General features: G+C 37.3%; 3 protein-coding genes across 6 annotated transcripts; all 3 read right to left on the minus strand.

Moving 5' to 3' along the window:
• Window positions 1-48: 48 nt before the first annotated feature.
• LOC147543029 (PH, RCC1 and FYVE domains-containing protein 1-like) lies at window positions 49-9,042 on the minus strand. Of its 3 annotated transcripts, none has more exons than XM_086636486.1 (10): window positions 8,502-9,042; window positions 8,009-8,309; window positions 6,992-7,078; window positions 6,696-6,785; window positions 6,459-6,539; window positions 6,035-6,199; window positions 3,788-5,917; window positions 2,297-2,443; window positions 886-1,145; window positions 49-585 (listed from the first exon to the last, which is right to left on the minus strand). In XM_086636486.1, exons 2-10 carry the CDS (start codon window positions 8,054-8,056, stop codon window positions 390-392), a joined length of 3,204 nt encoding a protein of 1,067 aa, XP_086492612.1. In that variant the 5' UTR covers window positions 8,057-8,309; window positions 8,502-9,042; the 3' UTR covers window positions 49-389. The 3 variants fall into 3 exon arrangements, with proteins under 3 accessions (XP_086492612.1, XP_086492613.1, XP_086492614.1); XM_086636487.1 differs by having other exon boundaries at window positions 8,009-8,163; window positions 8,502-8,797; XM_086636488.1 differs by having other exon boundaries at window positions 8,009-8,185; window positions 8,502-8,785.
• A 2,341-nt stretch (window positions 9,043-11,383) lies between these two features.
• Window positions 11,384-14,257, minus strand: HVA22A (HVA22 homolog A). Its single transcript, XM_086636946.1, has 5 exons — window positions 13,927-14,257; window positions 13,791-13,817; window positions 13,464-13,586; window positions 12,522-12,768; window positions 11,384-11,673 (listed from the first exon to the last, which is right to left on the minus strand). Exons 1-5 carry the CDS (start codon window positions 13,980-13,982, stop codon window positions 11,602-11,604), a joined length of 525 nt encoding a protein of 174 aa, XP_086493072.1. The 5' UTR covers window positions 13,983-14,257; the 3' UTR covers window positions 11,384-11,601.
• A 601-nt stretch (window positions 14,258-14,858) lies between these two features.
• PYE (basic helix-loop-helix (bHLH) DNA-binding superfamily protein) lies at window positions 14,859-17,622 on the minus strand. 2 transcript variants are annotated; one of them, XM_086637730.1, is made up of 5 exons: window positions 17,550-17,622; window positions 17,034-17,162; window positions 16,288-16,406; window positions 15,922-16,049; window positions 14,859-15,741 (listed from the first exon to the last, which is right to left on the minus strand). In XM_086637730.1, the coding sequence occupies exons 2-5, from the start codon at window positions 17,099-17,101 to the stop codon at window positions 15,289-15,291; spliced, it is 768 nt and encodes a 255-aa protein (XP_086493856.1). In that variant the 5' UTR covers window positions 17,102-17,162; window positions 17,550-17,622; the 3' UTR covers window positions 14,859-15,288. The 2 variants fall into 2 exon arrangements, with proteins under 2 accessions (XP_086493856.1, XP_086493855.1); XM_086637729.1 differs by having other exon boundaries at window positions 17,389-17,612.
• Window positions 17,623-19,069: the final 1,447 nt, after the last annotated feature.

Below are 19,069 nucleotides of genomic sequence, written 5' to 3' on the forward strand. Positions count from 1 at the left end.
AGAGAGACCTTGTCACATCGCATTGTTGAGAGTGAAAAAACAAAGACATCATAAAACTTCATAATGTATAAATTTGAATAAAACTGTATGTACATCGTTCTTTTTTTCCTCACTTTGTGGAACATTTGATACTGTGAGGGGCTGAACAAAAAGAACGAATGATGCTCGAGAAAAAAAAGCAAGAATAGGGTTCTAAAAGCTAACAAAATAGTTAAGAATATTACGAACTTGTTAAAGGAAGCAAAATATCCGCACACTGACCATATACTTTTCTTTATAATCATCTTTTTGATGTTCCACTCTCTGATCCACAGATCCTAGTTAGAAAAACCCTGCTGGATGAGCACACAAAAAAATTTACAATTTCCAGGAGGGAAAGGGTATGTATGTCAGTTTGCATCATCGCTACTGTTGTAATCTTTCCCAAGATCTGGTGGTGGTAGAGGTGGTGGTGGTGGAGGAGGTGGTGGCAGGAAAGAAGGATTTACAGATCTCGAAGTATTTTGTATATCATGTCGTTCATGCACCTTCGTTCTGTTCTCTGCCCACCACGCCTCTGCTTGTTTCTCACTGAATCGTCTCCGACTGAAATAATATACAGCAATTTAGATAATACCTCAATAGTTGTTGACAAGAAGGTATTTGCCACAGAAAAGAACAAAGAAAACCATTTAAAACAAAGGAATATAAAACAAATTCGAACCCATGCGACAGGCGAAAACAATTTTAATAATGATCTAGTGTGGTTGCGGAGTATTGAAATTGAATTGGCACCGAGAAAGCCTAAGACTAAGAACTTCATGCTCAAAGTATGTGAAAAGAGATGATGAAAGATGTGAAATGGAGGAATTTTTGTAACTAGAAGTGAAAGAAAACGCATCTTACCTGAAACGTACACGCCTGAGATCTTTGCCACCTCCTGGCAAAGAGAAAAGGGTCAAGTATACGCCTGGTTCATCTTGCACTACCCACTCTGTTGGCTCAATGTGCAGTTTGGGTCCACTTAGGGGTGAAGTTTGCAAGTGCCCATTGGACTTGGATTCCAGAAAGTTGCGGCTGCTCAAACGGTCTTCTGCAGGAACGAGATTCATACTATCCTCAACTCCAGTAGATCCTCGGGAAGCTCTTTCAGCCAAATCCTTTAACTGGCAACACATTGAAAAAATGACAGGTCATAGAAATTTCACTATTAGTCCTCACTTGATACACTATGATTCTTCACAAAATGGAGATATAACTCCATCAGACGCTTCCTGATACGAAAATATTTATGAGAGCATTCAAGATGTCATACAAGTTACAACTTCCCTTTGCAATTTGTTGCGCAAAGATATAATAGAAAATGTTAAAGATGCTATCACGTAGTTGTAAATCTTTGCAAATCTACGAAGTTTCGTCAGCCAAACTTAGACGACATAGCAAGCAGTAACTCAAACAGACAGATCATGCTTATTTACATGATATACGTAAACAACTACAAACAAAACATTAAATATTAACCTGGAAATCTATGAAGAAAAATCGCAATTAATCCCCGACTACTCCTGAGTCCCCATCTTGCCGACTCGACTTCGGACCAAAACCCTAGTCTCATGGAATTCCGAGTAAGTCCCCAACTCAGCCCGATTAGGACCGAGTCAACTAGTCGGGCCAGTTGGGATTATTTAGCTGACCCTTTTTTTTTTCAAATCGGCAAAGCTGGGTTTAGGGTTTGCTCATTCGGCTTCTTCACCCTCCCTCTCCCCTCCAAACATCATTCTAACTAGATTGAAGTAGATTGTGAAGTTCTCTTCCTCTCCAAACAAGATTCCAAGTTTCTCTCTCTATCTTCTCATTTTTTTACTACTCTTTCTCTCTCTAAACCCAGATTTTGCCGATTTTCTCTAAAAACACAAAGATGTTTGTTTTTAGTGTTTTATACTTCATTAATGTTGTAGAACTTGTTAATATTAGATGTGCGCTTCTTAGGGATAAACTTCTAGTGTTTATACTTCAATAAGCCCAAACGGTTATATTTATACCTATATATAATTATATATAAAATAAATTATATATTTATATTCTCCGACTAGTCCCGTGTAAATACGACTAGTAGCGACTACACCTAGCCCGGGCCCGCCAATTAGTCCCCCTTGCCGACTTTTCCATCATAGCTGGAAATTATCATATCACAACTTAAAGGTTAATGGCATAAACTTGGTTTCCACAGTTATAAGTTAATCAGTTTTGAAGACGAGTCGAATTTATTCTTAGACTTTTTTAAAGCATGTCAGTTCGATAAAAGAACGAAACTCACCTGTGTAGTAAGATCTTTAATGACTTCCTTAGCAGCCTTACATTTCGCAGTTTCACTCCCTGCTAGTGCAGTGGCTTCTTTCAGTTGCTTTGAAGTTCTTTTCAACTCAGCTTCCAGAATTTCAGACTTGCGGTTAAGTTCCACTACCTGCGCAAAAATTCCAGGCAAATGTACTCTTCAGTTGCCAAACTTTTTTTTCCTTTAAAAGTAACATGTGAATCGAACAGTTTCATGTTATGCTGACAAGATAATTAGAGAGTTAGAGGCCCAGACAGATGCATGATACTCTTGCCAGTTACTCGTGCACTCGGCTCTTGTCCTCTATTTGGACACTCTTGTTGATTACCAGCATTCACTTCAATCTGTAAATTTGCTCATTTTTTGTGGACTTGCATCCATCTTGTTAGGATCACAAAATATCACTCTAGGTTGTGTCTCGTATATATGTAGCAAGTAATACCAGAAAGCAAACATTGTTACTAAAAAAAGGACATAGTAACTAAGAAAATACTATATATGAGTTGTGTGTCTGTGTGCATGCAGCTTGTATTCCATTAAACACCTTTTCTACTCATTGTGACTGATACCTCGTACAACACCCTTGGATGCTTCTGTGTGTTGTTGTATATAGTATATATATATATATATATATATGTGTGTGTGTGTGTGTGTGTGTGTGTGTGTTTGTGTGTGTGTAATTATATATATATGTAATTATATTTATATATATATGTAATTATATTTATATATATATGTAATTATATATATGGGCACGCGGAAAGAACACCGAACGCTTGGGGCCACTACACAACCTCGTAGGTCCCTCTTATACCACTGTCAACCCCTGACGAACTCATAATTCAGTTATGATAGACAAACGAGAAGGAACGAACCAAAAGGTGATGGTGATACAGGAGAGTACTTGGTCCCCACAAGGGCCTCCGAGAATGCCATGGGGGCACCAAAGCAGCCAAGCACCCCTGTAGGGTAAGGGGGTATCTTATGTAGTGTATGTCATTATGAGTAGTTCCACTTTTATGGCTTAGGATAGATTCTTTATAGTCCTGTTAAGCAAGTTACTATTAACCCCAGTCACTATCCATTATTCAATCAATGAATCTAACTTCCTGTTATTTTTATCTTCTTTATATTATCCCTCTCACGCTTCTTTATCATGCTTTCTACCTTACAATAATTCTTACAAGCACAGTCTTCCACAACGGTAACACTAAGATACTACATTTCGAGTTTGGTTGAGACTGGAGGGAAGCAGTGCTTTTGGTTTGTCTACATGTGTACGGATATTGCTCATACACTGTCTCTAGAAGTTCAGCTTTCCAACTTTCGGAATATCAGACATAAAACTCTCTGATATGAATAAAGTTTCGACGGAAACCAACATAACACTGCGTAAGTTGGATAATCAAGATCAAAGGGAAAAAGTGGCTACGAAATGTAAATACTGAACTTATATTTTGGCAAAACGAATACCTGGGCTCGCAACAAAACGACCTCTTCATTGACATTATTATTGACATACTTTGAATCTCCATTATCTACTTCTGGAGACATACGAACAGTAACAGTTGGCTTTGGTGTCGCAGAACGAGGTGGACTGGTCCTTCTATAGACAGGAGACGAGGCACGAGAAGTCGATTTAGAACCAGGGACAGAAGCAGAAAATACTTTTTTTGAGGACTCAAATAAGGAAGTTGACAGTTTTGTTGAGTAGAAGCTTCCCCATTGAGAATTACCAATCTGAGCATGAGTCAGACGACTGGTGTTCAACTCTGGTCTCTTGTTGCGCTTGGGATATCCAGTTCCAACATTCTTAGATGATTCAACAGAGGAAAGCCTAGAGAGCTGTCCAAGTAATCTAGCATCTACACTCTCTTTTTCTGCCGTATCGCTTGAAACACGATGTGTACTTCCACTTTGATTCTTAGTGAATCTATAAGTCGATCCAGATTCAATAATCTTTTTGAGTTTATTAAAACAATCATCACAAACCCGATAAGGCTTGTTGATATTTGGAGCTAAAGAAGCTTTGAGAGATTTCCTACTGCTGCACAAGTTGCAAAAGACTAGCCCACAGTTATAGCAGTTATGACGTTTTCTTCTAAAGCCAAATGGATTACGACAACCAGAGCATATGGAGTTATCAGTAGTGGACACCCATTTGTGGAGACAGATAGCAGCAGTGAAATTTGAACCACACACGACACTCTTAACCTGTTTATCCTTCAGAGCTTCAACAAGCGTAGGTGCATTTCTATCTTCATTATCTCCATGGCCTAAGCGGCCATTTGCACCTTTTCCCCAAGTGTAGACCTCACTTTTTGACGTCAAAACTGCAACATGGTAAGAACCACATGCTATCTCTTCTACAAATGAATTGCTGATTTTACCCTGAACACAAGTTGGAAGATTTCCATCAGCTTTAGGATTCCCCAACTGGCCATAAGCAGTACTTCCCATCGAATATACTTGCCCAGAGGATGTAAGAGCAATTGTCATGTTACTTCCACAGGCCACACGAGAAAAACTTGCATCAACCAAAGAGGCTACACATGCTGGAACTAGTCTAGTGTCTTTGTCACCATGTCCAAGTCGACCTTTATCTCCGTCACCCCATGTGAAGAGCTTTCCCGATGAGGAACTCCCAGAACTAGAAGACCCAACAGTAACCTCTACAACTGCAGCAGTATGCCAAACACCACAAGCCACCCTTACTGTTCTTAGTCCTCTCAAAGATTCAACTTCCCTAGGCATGCTTGTGCTGTTGCGGTCACCATGACCTAGTGCACCAAAAGTTCCATCCCCAAATGTGAACAATTGGCCTGCTGATGTTACAGCTGCCGTATGCCAAGGACCACAAGAGACTGAGGAAACATGTAACCCTTCAAGTTGACCGCATACTTTTTTAGGGATCCAGTGACTAACTTCAGTCCCATGTCCAAGAAGACCAGTGTTATAAGTACCATTCCCCCATGTGTAAAGATCTCCAGACAATGTAACAGCACAAGTGTGATACTCCCCGCATGCTATTAGCTCAATATTCACGCCATTGAGATTGTCAATGAGCTTCGGATGGGAAACATCAGCTTCTATCCCATGCCCAAGTCTTCCTCCTGACTCCTCACCCCAGCTAAATATTTCACCTTGTTTCGTGACTAACACAGCATGTCTATTTCCACAAGCTAGATTATGGACATCAAGCATCACTGCTGACTCCAACGCCTTAGGAAGAAGTGCATCAATCTTGGCAGGAGCCCCACCTCCAACCCTATGCATACCCCCACCCAGCACTCCATCACCAATTCCTTCTCCCCAAAGGATAACATCGCCTAAAGCATCAAAATCTTCATGACCAGATCCCTGGCTTGACGAGCTTAATGCACTTGATGAACTAACTCGAACAGTATCAGTTGCAGAGCCCCGACCAGTTGAATTATCTGCAGTGGTAGATGAGAATGAACTGAGGGAGTTTGAACCTGACACTGACTGAGTGTAAACCTTGGCGGTTGCAGTATATGACACCACATCAGAGAATGCTTTCCCTAAACCGTTCTGTAAAAGATTATCATAAGTAGGTGGAGTCTGTTTGGTGTCTTCAGAATCCTGCGACAAGACAAAGAAAATGGAAGAAGTTTGTAACTACAAGAGCACCTAATGAAACGATGAATTTAGGTGTACACCATCACACTAAGAAACCTTCTGCAAGAAATCACCACATACAAAGGGTACAACTGACGGGGAGTGCTTTCGAGTATGGGTGCCTGGACTATCTGATGAAGCCCTATCACCTCTTGATTCAGCTCTCAGCTTGCGGTAGGTACCACGTGAAATTAATGCCTTAAGACCAACAAACCATACTTCAGCTTCATCCTTATCCTTGCATATCTGTCAAGGCCAATGTTGAACAACTATGACTATCATAAAGTTTAGGAGTGATGGTATTAAACGTAAGCATACAATAATAATGAATCGTATTAAAACAAGGCCGAAAACAAACTTCATCTCATCATCTGTCTGGGGGATTTCAGTACTGATTACGTTGCCGTAAGGAGCTTTATCTAAAAATGACTAGAGCTCCAATCATAAAAAAACCAGAAGAATGTCTTGTGCGAAGAAAAGAGAGAGAAGCACAAAAAACACTCACCAAATCCAAGGATCTATCGTTGTATAGAAGAGAAAACGACTGGTATTCTTTCTCAGGCCGCGGATACCGCTGAAATATTGCCTAAAGAAAAAAAGCAAGTATGAGACCCTATATCACGCAACTCAGATTGCCAAAAAACATACAAAAAAGTAACCTCTAAAGAACCACACATTGTACATTAGAACTACTTTGCTTGAATATCTGGAAAATAAAGAAGGGAATGATTATGAAATTTACAGTGCGTTGTCCAGGTATGATCTTTGATACATGACTTAGCTTGATGTGTTTCTCCTCCTTTCCAGAGTACCATATCAATATGGATTCATCCTACATAAAAGAAACAAACTAAATAAACAAAAAAATACATAAACAGTTTTTTTTAAGTAAACTAAAGATAAAATGTTGCTAACAGCATGGATAAAATATTTGAGACATGGTAAATAATAGCTAATAACATGTTGAAACTTGAAACTTTATTACTATCACAGAAATATAGAAGACTAACATGCAAGTAGTGATGCAAGGCAACTTACAGCGGCAAGCCTGAACGGGCAAAACTTTGGCTTTCCTCTGCGACCATATTTAAGAAGATAAGCTCCCTTCTTAAGCGCTACAATGGCCTGCATATCCAAATCATCGAAGGAGTACAAATTCAATACAACTAGCAGAAAATTCATAAACAATATCTGTCAATTCCTATAGAAAGCACTTAAAAGTTAAAGATGAGAATATGAATTAAGAGAACAGGTGCGAGTGTCCTAGCCTCTCATTCCTTAGATGTATGCTTGCTTGAGGCCTAATCAATAGTACTAAGCTTTCACACACACAAGGAGAGAAGGAAAAAATGGGCGTCACATCTTGTAAAAGCTCAAATTGGTTAGTTTCACAGAATCCTTTAAACCATAGTTAAATAATACAAATGCTACTATCAACGGGTTTTGGTGGAATTTCAACTCATGGGTTGTACAATTCCATGGAGTTTCGAAATACTTCACATAAATAATATAAATTACTATCAACGGGTTTTGGTGGAATTTCAACTCATGGGTTGTACAATTCCATGGATTTTAAAATACTACACAAAAACCTTTGGTTAAATAATCCAAAATCTATTGTAATGCATCACTGCCACTTATACTCACGTCATCCCATATTAAGCATTCACAAAAATCAGCGCAATGTGCATTACATTTACATACTTAAGAGTGGCTAATTTTGGCTAAAAATTTAAATCTTAAAAGGGCTATTATAACCAAGGAACAAATTATAATCAAAAGTCAATTCATCATCTAAAAATTCAATACAACCACAAGCGATCAATCTAAAACTAGTCATTAAATTTCTGCATCAAAGGGAAAAATATTTAGGACACTAAGTATATACGTCAAAATAAGTTATCATGAGTCCTGATAACCTTTTTACTTTCTGACATCATATCTTCTATGATTCCATCATTTGTCAACATTGTAAATACCCCAAACCCAATCTCATTAACTGCTAAATATTTTCAATAAGAACAAGAAGGAGCTGAAATAAACAACACACATTACCTGATCAACATCCCTTTCACCTGTAATGCCTCTTGGAAGATCCGCCATTCACGACTAAAATCACGAACTGTCCCCGTATTGAATACAGTTCATTTGATGAAAAACATGACAGTATCCAAGTGCACCCCATAAAAAACCTCCTACCCAGCTCTTTGCTAAAACATGGGACTCCAAGTTCTTCATTTAACCCATGACAATATAAAAACCCACAACCAAAACTTTCCAAAAAAAAAACCCTAGTATTGAAAGAAGAACAGTTTGAAATACTCCTCTCAAAAATCTCTTCCTGAAATTCCCATCCCTGATTCAAAACCCATAAATGATCTTAACCTAAAGAATTCTGCAACTATTCCAGACGTACAACTAATAAAATCATGAAGTTTTAAACATTACATTCTAAACTCGAAGTTCTTCAATTCAAGCCAATGAACCCTTAAAGAACCAGTTAAACCCTAGAAAATGTAAAATTAGGGCAATGTCATAGATAATATACCTTCAACTGGAAAACGCATTCAACGATCACCTCAAGTTGGCCATATTCAAAGAAATTTAGGTCGTTTTGCTCCAAACAAAGAGGAGACTCGATCAAAAGTAAAAAAATAAAAGGATTCGAAGTTTTATTTATAAAATCATTCGAAGAATTGAGTAGAGATTGAAGGGAAAGGAAGAGTTCGTGAAGGGAATATAACCATAGACACCTCTCTCTCTCTCTCTCTCCCTTTCTCTCTCTTCTGGTATTCTCCCCCTTTCTTCTTTTAACTGTTTTTTTTCTCTCTCTATAATTTTTCCATTTCTTCCGGTTAATTCCACGTCATCAATTGAAATGAAGTTCTAACTACGCCCCTTTTTATTGTTATAAGCGCCTTATTTGCACAGAAACACTCGTAAATTTTGGCTGTGTAAGGGCGCTTATGGTAGTAATGTAGGGTACCTATAGAACTCCCGAACTGAATCTTGTTTGCCTCAATTAACACCTGAGGAGAGGGAGGGGGGACACCTTGTCTGTGCTTTTTATCAAACAAAATGACAAACATGGGCTCTAATGGTGAAAAATGACAAAAAGTAATCTTTCATTATTCCAAACATTTGATATTTATATTAATATTTGTATAAAGCTTATTATAATATATCTCCTAGTCAATGAGACTAATGATTGATGATGTTATATATTACATCATTCTACTTGTGTAATTCTACTTCATTAAATCAGTCCAATTCACAAATTTCTATGATTTTAAACACATTGTATCAACATTAAAATATTACGATTAGACGAATCAAAATGTTCATTTGCATTTTTAAGTTGTTTAGTTCTTCGCTCGTTGTTTTAATTTCAGAATAACTTGTTGTCTTATCGTTATTTATTAACTCATGAGACAGTGTTTCATTATTCGTTTTAAACGTTCATCTTCTATTTTTGTGTTGATTTGAGCTTTTCTATGATTGAATTGCTGCTCTAGAGTCTCTGCAGAACTGCTTTAGAATTTTTCTTCAGAGAGCCTTTACTTCCTTAGATGATGCCCCCTACTAGCTTCGCGTCATCAGCGAAAAAACCTATGATTCATTGTTCAGACTTACTTCTATAGGGCAGGCCTATATGCATTCCTTGATTCCCCCCCCCCCCCCCCCCCCCCCCCCCCCCGCCCCCCCCCCCCCTTTCCCATTGCTTTGTGAACTTCTATAGGGCAGGCCTATATGCATTCCTTGATCCCCCCCCCCCCCCACCCACCCACCTTTCCCATTGCTTTGTGATTCATCCACCGATCATTATGTATAGGGAGGGCGCTCCTTCGCGACTTTTGAAAGCTTCCCGGTCTCCCATTTACCATTGCTGCAACCCAAGACTTCGAAATACAACCATAAATATTGGAATCACTTAGTTCTCTGAGTAATATAGTGTTCGTATTTATAAATAATTATGTGTTATCAAGATGATTTTAGAATCAAGACAATAATCATGACTTTCATCGATCCCTAAACTACCACGTAGTTGTCTAATATATAACATAGTTGTCTGTAAGAGCGTGACTTTAAGAGCATTTACTATCGTGTAATTGTGATAAAAAAAATGTTTTGAAAAAAGATAGAGATGTATGGCATCACCCGACCTATGAACTCGACATTAATATATAAACATATATTATATTAAGGGCTAAAAATTAAATTAAAAATTGAATTAATGAAGTTTAGTCATTTAAACAAATATATATTTCACATTTGTACTTCACAACTAGTCAAGTACCATTCAATATATCTCATCAAAAAAAAAGTACCATTGAATATATAAATAGTTTTGTTTCAGTTGCTTCAAGTCACATTGGTGCTACTTACTAATTAGAGATCAAACTCTAGTATTTCGAACAAACAATAGTATAAATTAAAATTTATAATATCAGATTGCGTAAATTTTAACTAGTCGTGCATAATACTTAAATACAAATAACCAGAAGTAAACTCCAGTAACGACGAGAATTCATGCCCTTTGCCTCTATAGAATTGTTCATTGTGAATGAACATATGGTCTTTTGACATTTTGTGTATTAAATTAACATAATTAAATAAAATCACCTCCAAATAACAACTAGATAATAATGGAAAAAATGACTTGTTAGTGGGGAGCATGTATTAGTCAAGATTATAAAAATACTAAAAATGGTAGATTTTTACCAACTTAGAAATTGGGATTATTATTTACATAGATGCATACAGTAAGATCTTTTAGGATTTAGGGTTAAGGTAGAAAGAATGATATAAAACAACTAAGGTGATGTTAAAGGCGCACCAGCTCATTGTCGAAAGCCCCCCTTTTGCACATGAGCACTCCACAAAAATTTGCCTGCCGGAGGGCGTTTTGACGAGATACGGAGGGAGCCAAAACAAAATTCCAACAACTAATGGTCTATTTTGATGAAGAAATCTAAGATAGGACTTTGGCATAATATAAGATTTTAATAGGAAAATGAATTTCTTAGTCTGTTGGGAAACTAGAAATCTTAGGAATTCTAAATCCTATGAAATTACTTTTCCTTCTTTTGCATCCGTTATAAATCCGAGTCTACCTCTAAGACTTGGTACAATTCATCAATTATAAGATTCATGAATCCATCATCCAAACAGAGAAAATGATGTTGGGAGATCCTTGCTATTCGCTCACTGCAATTACTACTTCTGTGTTCAAGATAAAGGCTCATATTCCAAAATGATTTTGGTGCAGAAATAAACCGGAAAAGAACATATGAGCTAGGTCATACAATGAAATGAGAATAGCCTGCAATACTAACCATTTCGATGACTTGCATTCCAGTTAATGGTATTGATTGAGGATATCTCTTATTCGAGATTTAAGAAAATGAAGAATTGCAACAAGAACTCTTCTTTTTGTCAGATCGATGGAGCTAATTGATATTAAGGTTGGATAACAGGTCACAACATATGTATATTATGAACATGACAAGAATCTTTCAACACCACAAGACAATAAGAAGTTACATAACCAAGCATTGAACACCAAAAAACAGCAGCACTAGGTAATGTTTCGGCTCACCTCAGGAACTTGCCCAGGAATACATATATATATAGATGAGAAAGGCATGCTAGTATCTATAATCATCACCATCAAAGATCATCGCACTGTTACTCTTCCTGGATTTTGCTTGTTTATCAGCCTGCAAATGAAAAATAGACCACACGTAAATGACAATAAATATGTTTTGTATTCTAACTGTTTGGAAGAGTTGATATTTCTAATGTAAGCTAATCAAATCTGTGAGAATAACCATGAAGATAGTATGTATGCCTCCTAGCCAATTGGAATTTGGTTTTGACTTGGACGCTCACAAACTTTTTACCGGAGTGCCTAGACGTATTGGCCCCAAGGTTGCACATGCTCCACGAATATAGTATGCTAGGGTTTAAAGAACGCCACAGAAAGAAAGTTAGTGTGTTGGTTGATTTTGGGCCTTTCTCACCCTGAAAGCTAGGTCTAGAGGTGAGGCTTTCCCCACACTTATGAACTGGCCACTTTCCCCTCCCACATCCAACTTGGGATTAAAATAGAAGTCTCTGGACCAAGTTAATAATATCTAGAGCCTCTCAACTCATAGTCGATTGGTTTTGAGTTGGACGTCAACATACGTAAGCAATCGACAAAATTTGATAACGTGACAATCATCTTAGGTACTACCTTCTATTTGTCTCTAAAGAGGCAGCTCCTCCGCTTAAGGAGGAATCCTTCTGGCTCGTATATACTCGCAAATAGAATAGATTAGAAAGGCGTGGGTCACTTCAAGTCGAATGAAGTTCTACAACGAGTAGTAAACATATAGATCAATTATAGATCCTAAATCTTGCACCTTAAAAGTCACTTAATGTTGATTCGTAAGGATCAAATACCTATCTACAATTACACACTCCCATTAATGATAAGCAACAAAACATTCAAGAGTAGCCTCAGGTTCAAATAAATGAAAAGGAAAAGAGAAGAACATTCATGGTTAATGGTTAAGGAGCATACCCTGCTAATAAGTTTCTCAAATGCTTCTGTTCCGTTCTCTTCAATGTATCTCTCTGCAGCCGTTAGAATGTCATCTGGCTTGCTAAAGACGTCCTTTATCCCTCGTGGAACATACCAAATATTAACTGTTTGTGGGTTCACAAACATCGGTCTAACAAATCGCTCGTAAACATATGCGGCCCCACTGAAGTACGGCAAGACCAACCAACAAGTCGCGATAAGCTTTACATATGACCAGAAAGGAAGGCTGCCCAAATTCGAAAAATAAAGAGAGATCAATAGCCTTGAATCTGAATCTCACACAGTTAAAAGAAATGGATAGAATGTGGCGGATTTGTTTTCCTTATATCTAATAAAAACTGAATCAAGTAAACAATCTTATACTTCTTTGGACCATTTTTTTCATGTAATGACATTGAGTATGTCGTAAATTACATCAAACGACTTGGATATGTCATAAGCATGGAATATAGTAATACACTCATAACTCCCATGGATACGACATGAAACGTTGATATACTGCCATTAAGGTCATTTTTCTACCTTAAGGGTCATTAATCTACTAGTTGCCTAGTACACAACTACATATATCTTATACTACATGCATCTTATTCAATGCCTATAAAAGACATGGAATAAATCCTCAGGATAAACTACCTTCCACAGGGAACGAACCCACGACCCCAGAGACTGGACATGGAGATGCAAACCACAGGACCAAAAGCTCATTTGCTTCTTTGGACCAATTAATGATGAAAATGAACAGAGATTATATGTGAGAACGGGTTTTCCATACTCTTTTCCAAAGAGAAAGTGGTTTGAAGCGAATCTTCTTGATAAGCTTTTCTTGGATGGCAATAAATGAAGTTCTTGAAACAGAAAATCTAAAAAATGCAAATGGAGAAAGGAATTTTTTTTTTATTTTGGAGTGAGGTAACTCACAGTTCAATGACTTTAGCAAAAGTAAGCTCAAAAAGAGTAATCATGGAGTAAAGAACCCAGTAAGTGAGCCATTGTTGATCATCAAGTCGAGATTTAGTCTCAATTGCCCTAATTGAAGCATACCTGTCAACAACAAAATAAAGCAATATACAACAAATTCCAGTCTTTTCAGACATCAAACACAAGTAATATCAAAATCTAAAACATACCCATTTTAAAAGATCACATTTTGAAAATGGGTTCAAAGAAAAATTGACTGAAAAGCTGAAAATTAGTAGGTAGCTAGAATAATATCTGAGGAGAGAGAGAGAGTGAAAGAGTACTTACAGGGGGTAAGCAAGAGTAACCACAGGCCTAGAAATACACAATCAAATTTCAGAACTGAAGGATCAAGAGAAGGCAATTAAGAGAGATAGAAAGATAAAGAGAGAGAGAGATTGGTTAAATTGAAAGAAAAACATACCCAGCAAGAACATCAAAGTTATAAAGCAACACCTTGAGAAAACTACCAGATCCCATGTAGTAGATTCCTTTTTCTTCTTCTTCTTAGAGTCTAGAGAGAGAGAAGAATCAGATGATGGTTATGAAGATCACCCAGTTTTTAGGTCTGAAAAACAACAAACAAAAGCAGACAACTGTGTTTCTTCTTCTCCCCACTTAAATCGCGGAATAAGCTCTCCTATTCCTTGTCGCAGATCTTAAAGTAACGGCTACCGAGTTACTTGATGTGTGAAGTAGGGGTGGGAATCGGGCGGGCATTGGCGCCCCCGGGTATTCTTCCTCCGGGCTCGGGCAGGTCGGGCAAATCTCTTCAATGGCTAATAAGGTAGCCGGGTAAATCGGACGGGTGGTTATGAGATTCCAGTTGCCCAAAGCCCGACTAACGGAGTCCCCAACGGTTGGAATATGCCCCTCAACCCGGGCTGCCAAATGAGAGTCAGAGAGGATGGAGCCCCACGAGGAGTCCGGCCCCAGGGCTCCAAGATTGGAGCCTCCAAAGGCTGGGCTGGGAATTTGGGAGTCCAACCCATGCACATTGGAGTTGCTCTTACATGCACATTAGTGTGAAACTTTAGTTCAAAGACCCATGAAAAATAACAACACCTCTAAAGTGTGAAGCACCAAAAAAGAATGTGATTATCAAAAATAACAATTCCCTAATGTGGTTTCTGATACCTTACCTACTATTTGATATGATTTTTAGTTCATACATTATTTGATTTTGATTCCTCTAGAAGAAGAGTAACAAACCCACTCTGAAGAAGAAACTTGTTGAGCTAGAAATATAATTCTTTGTGCATTTCAGTGTACCAAGCACAATTTGTAAATTTGTTTTCTCAAAATGGTGCAAAAGAGATTAGTCTCCATTAACAATTTCCTTCCATAAAGATAACATTTGTTTAATTTTAATCACAATATCACATCATCATATTTAATAAAGAAAATGTCATCATCAAGCTTTACCTTTTCTTATTTTCTAAAGTTTCCTTTTCTCAATAAACTTTTCATCAGAAGAAAATGGAGCACCCATTAAAAATGCAAAAAAAAAAGAATACGAAAAGATCCTGGGACTGAACAGTCCAATTTACATCTAATTTCATTTCACAATCTCCATACTTGATTTGAGTTCATCTCTCCTGACTAAGAACTCACCATTAACAACATAAACAATCCTCCCCTTTGGGCTTTCTTCCCTTGTCTCTATAATGTACATATGTTGCTTCTATTGAAAACCCTAACCAAAAGGGGAGGTAACTTCACCAAGTAATAGGAAATTATCACCAATTTTACCGAATCAATGTGAACTAGCTTTTACTCCTAGCTCCTAGCTCGAGGTTTGTGCATCCCTGTTACCGCCGCTGCTGTTTGTTTTCAGATGGCTTGACTCAACTGCTTTTGGGTTCTTGCCGAGAAGTTGGGACGGCCAAGAATCTGATGGAGTTGGATACCGAGGTAGTGGTTTGGTCACGTTTGATGATGTTTTATATGAAGTTTGTGAAGCTTCTGGGTCTGGACATGATCGAACGTCAGGATGAAGAGGGATGACAAGGACAGGACCCATGACGGATGAAGACTGTAATGTGGGTTCGGTCACAGGAAGTGATAAATGATGTCCCTCGGGAAATTGTGGCGGTGAATTGTTGATTTGGAACTGGGTTGGAGCTGAACCAAAACCTGGTTCCACCTGAGTCCTCTCTCCTAGCTGGGTTTGCAGCTTATCGATTTCAGATTCTAGGACAGCATTTTCGTCTTTCAGCTCATTCTTCTCTGCTGTTATCTGTATTTTCGAGCACCCAAACATAATTAGTTCAGCAACAAAAAAGAGTAAATTTTTTGGATCCTCTAACAATGTGGAACATGAAAGAACTCTTAGTGAAGCTCAATCTGTAATAAGTTAAGGATAAAAAAGGAGGCTTAATGGAACTAAGTTATCAAGTGATAATGTTTATGGACTTACATAGTGAGATTCGGATAGAAGAGCCGAGTTTTCTCTTTTGAGAGCTTTAACTTGAGTAAGGAGATCCCTTAAAAATCGAGCAGCTTCATCCAATGTAGATGCCTTTCCACAATTTGGTCTGGTTGTTTCTATAAATAAAACGGAATGGGATGACTGAGGTTTTACAAACTTACCGAACTTCAAGATTACCTCTAGTCTATTAAAGAAACAAAGTCGAAACCTATACAAGGTCAAAGTAAAATGACGAATCCATCCATGATGATTTTGTCGCCTTCTCGGGGACAAATATGTTAGTGGCCAAGGTTCCAAATTTGAGACCGAAAATATCAATAGAACTCGAAACTAAAAGAAAGTAGGAAAGATTACCAAGAGCATTGGCAAGCTCCAAAAAGAGTTCATTCATATGATCGCGTTTCATTTTCTCCCTTTCGGCTTTGTGAATTTTCTTAGGAACTTTCCCACTGTTCCTTTTTTTCGAGCATGACCTGCACGAATCTCAACTTTCAAACCAGAGCTAGCTGATAGAACAACACTAGTGTTTACATATCCAAAATAAGTTCAGGAATCATATAATATATGAATCTCTTTAGGATATAATTCAACTTCCATGGAGCATAATATTAGTATAGCACGACACAAGAGAATTAAATAGAGAGCCGGCATAGAATGATATCTTATATTGTTATGGTATACTTTTCATAATGTATTGGTATGCATGAAGATAGGGTTTCAGAATAATACACAGCGAAGTGGTAAATATTATCTGAGCAAATATTATCTGAACGAGATCGAAAGTAAACGATATACAATACTACAAGATTTCGAGAAAACAAGCAGAAGTTAATCGGACAATTTGGCGAGAGAAACCAAAACCTACCCACTACCAAAATGAGCAAATTAACCACTTAATATAAGCACCTAACAAATCAAACTTGATTAGGAGCTAAATACTTCGATGGATCTTAATCTTTTCTTGGGCATTTTACCGTTCTTCGTCAAATTTCACCTAATTAGTAATACTATGGTGATCAAATTCTCATGTCATTTGTTATAACTTAAAAGAAGATATAAATTTCACTATTATAAGTTGAATTTATTAAGAAAAAACTGACCTACTAACAAATCTCTCCTCCACTATATTGACATTGCTAGCCAAAGATCCAGATATCTCAGAAACCATTCTCAAAATCTTCCACCAGATGCCCACAAGGAAAAGGAATTCTACCCTTTATGTGAAAAACCTAGCAAAACCAATTCATCAAGAAAATAATTTAATCCCCCTAACAAGAAGCTAAAAAAATGTTAGATTTTAGACCAAAATAACAATACAAACTACTAAACAAAACCCTAATTTCCAAACTATAACTAATTTTTTTTTTTACAAAAATATTAGAAATTAGGGCTTTTCAATAGAAGAAATTAGGGCAACAAAATTAGATTGAAATGAATAGAAACACACATACACACCTGATAAGAAGATAGCAGAAATGGGGAATTTTGGTAGATGAATAAGAAGAAGTGAATAAAAAGGTTGATTTTTTTTTTGTCTTGGAGAGGATAGAGGGGAGAGAGAGATTTAGGGGGGGTTAGGTAATTGAATTGCAGAAGATATATGGTAAGAGTCATACCTCCACGAGGTGCGTGTGGTCACCACTCTCCTTTAATATCACAATCTCCACCTGTCCCCCACATTTCTCTCTCTCTTCTTTTTTTATTTTATTTTTTCTTTTCTTTTTTAAGATTTTTTTTTTTTTTTTTTGATGAAAGGCAGAAGCCTAATTTTATTCAAATGAAATATTGGCTAAATCCGTCGCCAATTCACTTACAATGCAAGATGGGATGTCCGAAGACTCCCAACTATGAGTTACATTATTTGAAAACGCAAATTTTGCAAGTAAATGTGCAATAGTGTTTTTGTCCGGCCACAATGCCCGAATTCATTAAAGAAACAAACCATTTTTTTAATGATGATATATTAGGGGAAATGCAATTTTTTTTTTCTAAAAAAAAAAAGTTGTCTTTCTATTAGGGGGGAACTCAGGATGAGCAAAGTTATATACTAAAAAAAAAAACAAATTAAATGCAAATTCTATTATTTGACTAACATTGAATCAGATTATTTGGTTTACACAGTTTCAAAATATTCAAGTCGAAATCAAACCAAATCAATATAATTTGATTTAGTTTACATGAAAAAGAACAGTATATTGCTCCTACTAGTTCAGTCACTTTTGTTCGTCCGTAAATACAGTGCAACGTTACATGATACAACCCAGAGTAACGATAAAAAAGGTTAAGATTTTAATAATGGACAGTCTTTTGTTTTTTTTTTTTTTTGTTAAACTTTAATAATGGACAGTTAGATGATTTTATGGGAAGATCAAAAATTTGAACATATTGTACATTTGTATGGTGACCGCAAGAGTGTGAAGTAAGTGTGTGGAGAGCGTTCCAAACACACGTCGGATGGCAATGTGGTTACTCTGATTGCTACTACAATGGACGTTGTGGTCCCACTTCCATGCGTTTCCATGAGTTTTTGGCCCCCGCTCGTGTTTCAGTTTCAGTTTTGGGGTTATTTCAATTTTAGATACTGAATTTAAAGCAAGTGTACAATAAGTACCATTCTTCTGGAGTCAATAATCTCTTTCTCAACCTTAATAATTTTTTTCCTTTAAAAACCTTAATAAATTTTTTAAGGGCGCGTCATTTTCCCACTTCAAAAAGACTAGGAAAAACTCTTTTGAGAGTAAGAGGGTCATTTTCCCACTTCAAAAAGAATGATGGTGTGCCGCATTAGGACTGAGAAAAAAAAATCCTAAAATTCGAAATCCATTGGAGCCCATAGACACCTCCAATTTGACGGTTGGTCCACGCCAACCGTTCAGATGTCATAAATTAGTCGTGCTCAGGTTTTGTAATGCTACCCTACATCTTGCCTGACCAATGAGACATGCTTATTTTATTTATGCCCATTCGATTATAAATAGGGTACAGAAGTGGTTCTATCTCCATCATAAAGAAAGAGTACAGGTTTAAATGACCTTCATTTTTAATGGTCCAGTTTCTCAAAATTTGATGAAATTCTAGTGGCCTACTGGACCTTGGTATTGCCGTGTTCATGTCGACAGCGTCCCAAGGTGCCCTT

Source organism: Eschscholzia californica, unplaced genomic scaffold (assembly GCF_041429995.1).
Source record: "Eschscholzia californica isolate CP2 unplaced genomic scaffold, dmEscCali1.0.p SCAF_4, whole genome shotgun sequence".
Taxonomy (NCBI): domain Eukaryota; kingdom Viridiplantae; phylum Streptophyta; class Magnoliopsida; order Ranunculales; family Papaveraceae; genus Eschscholzia; species Eschscholzia californica.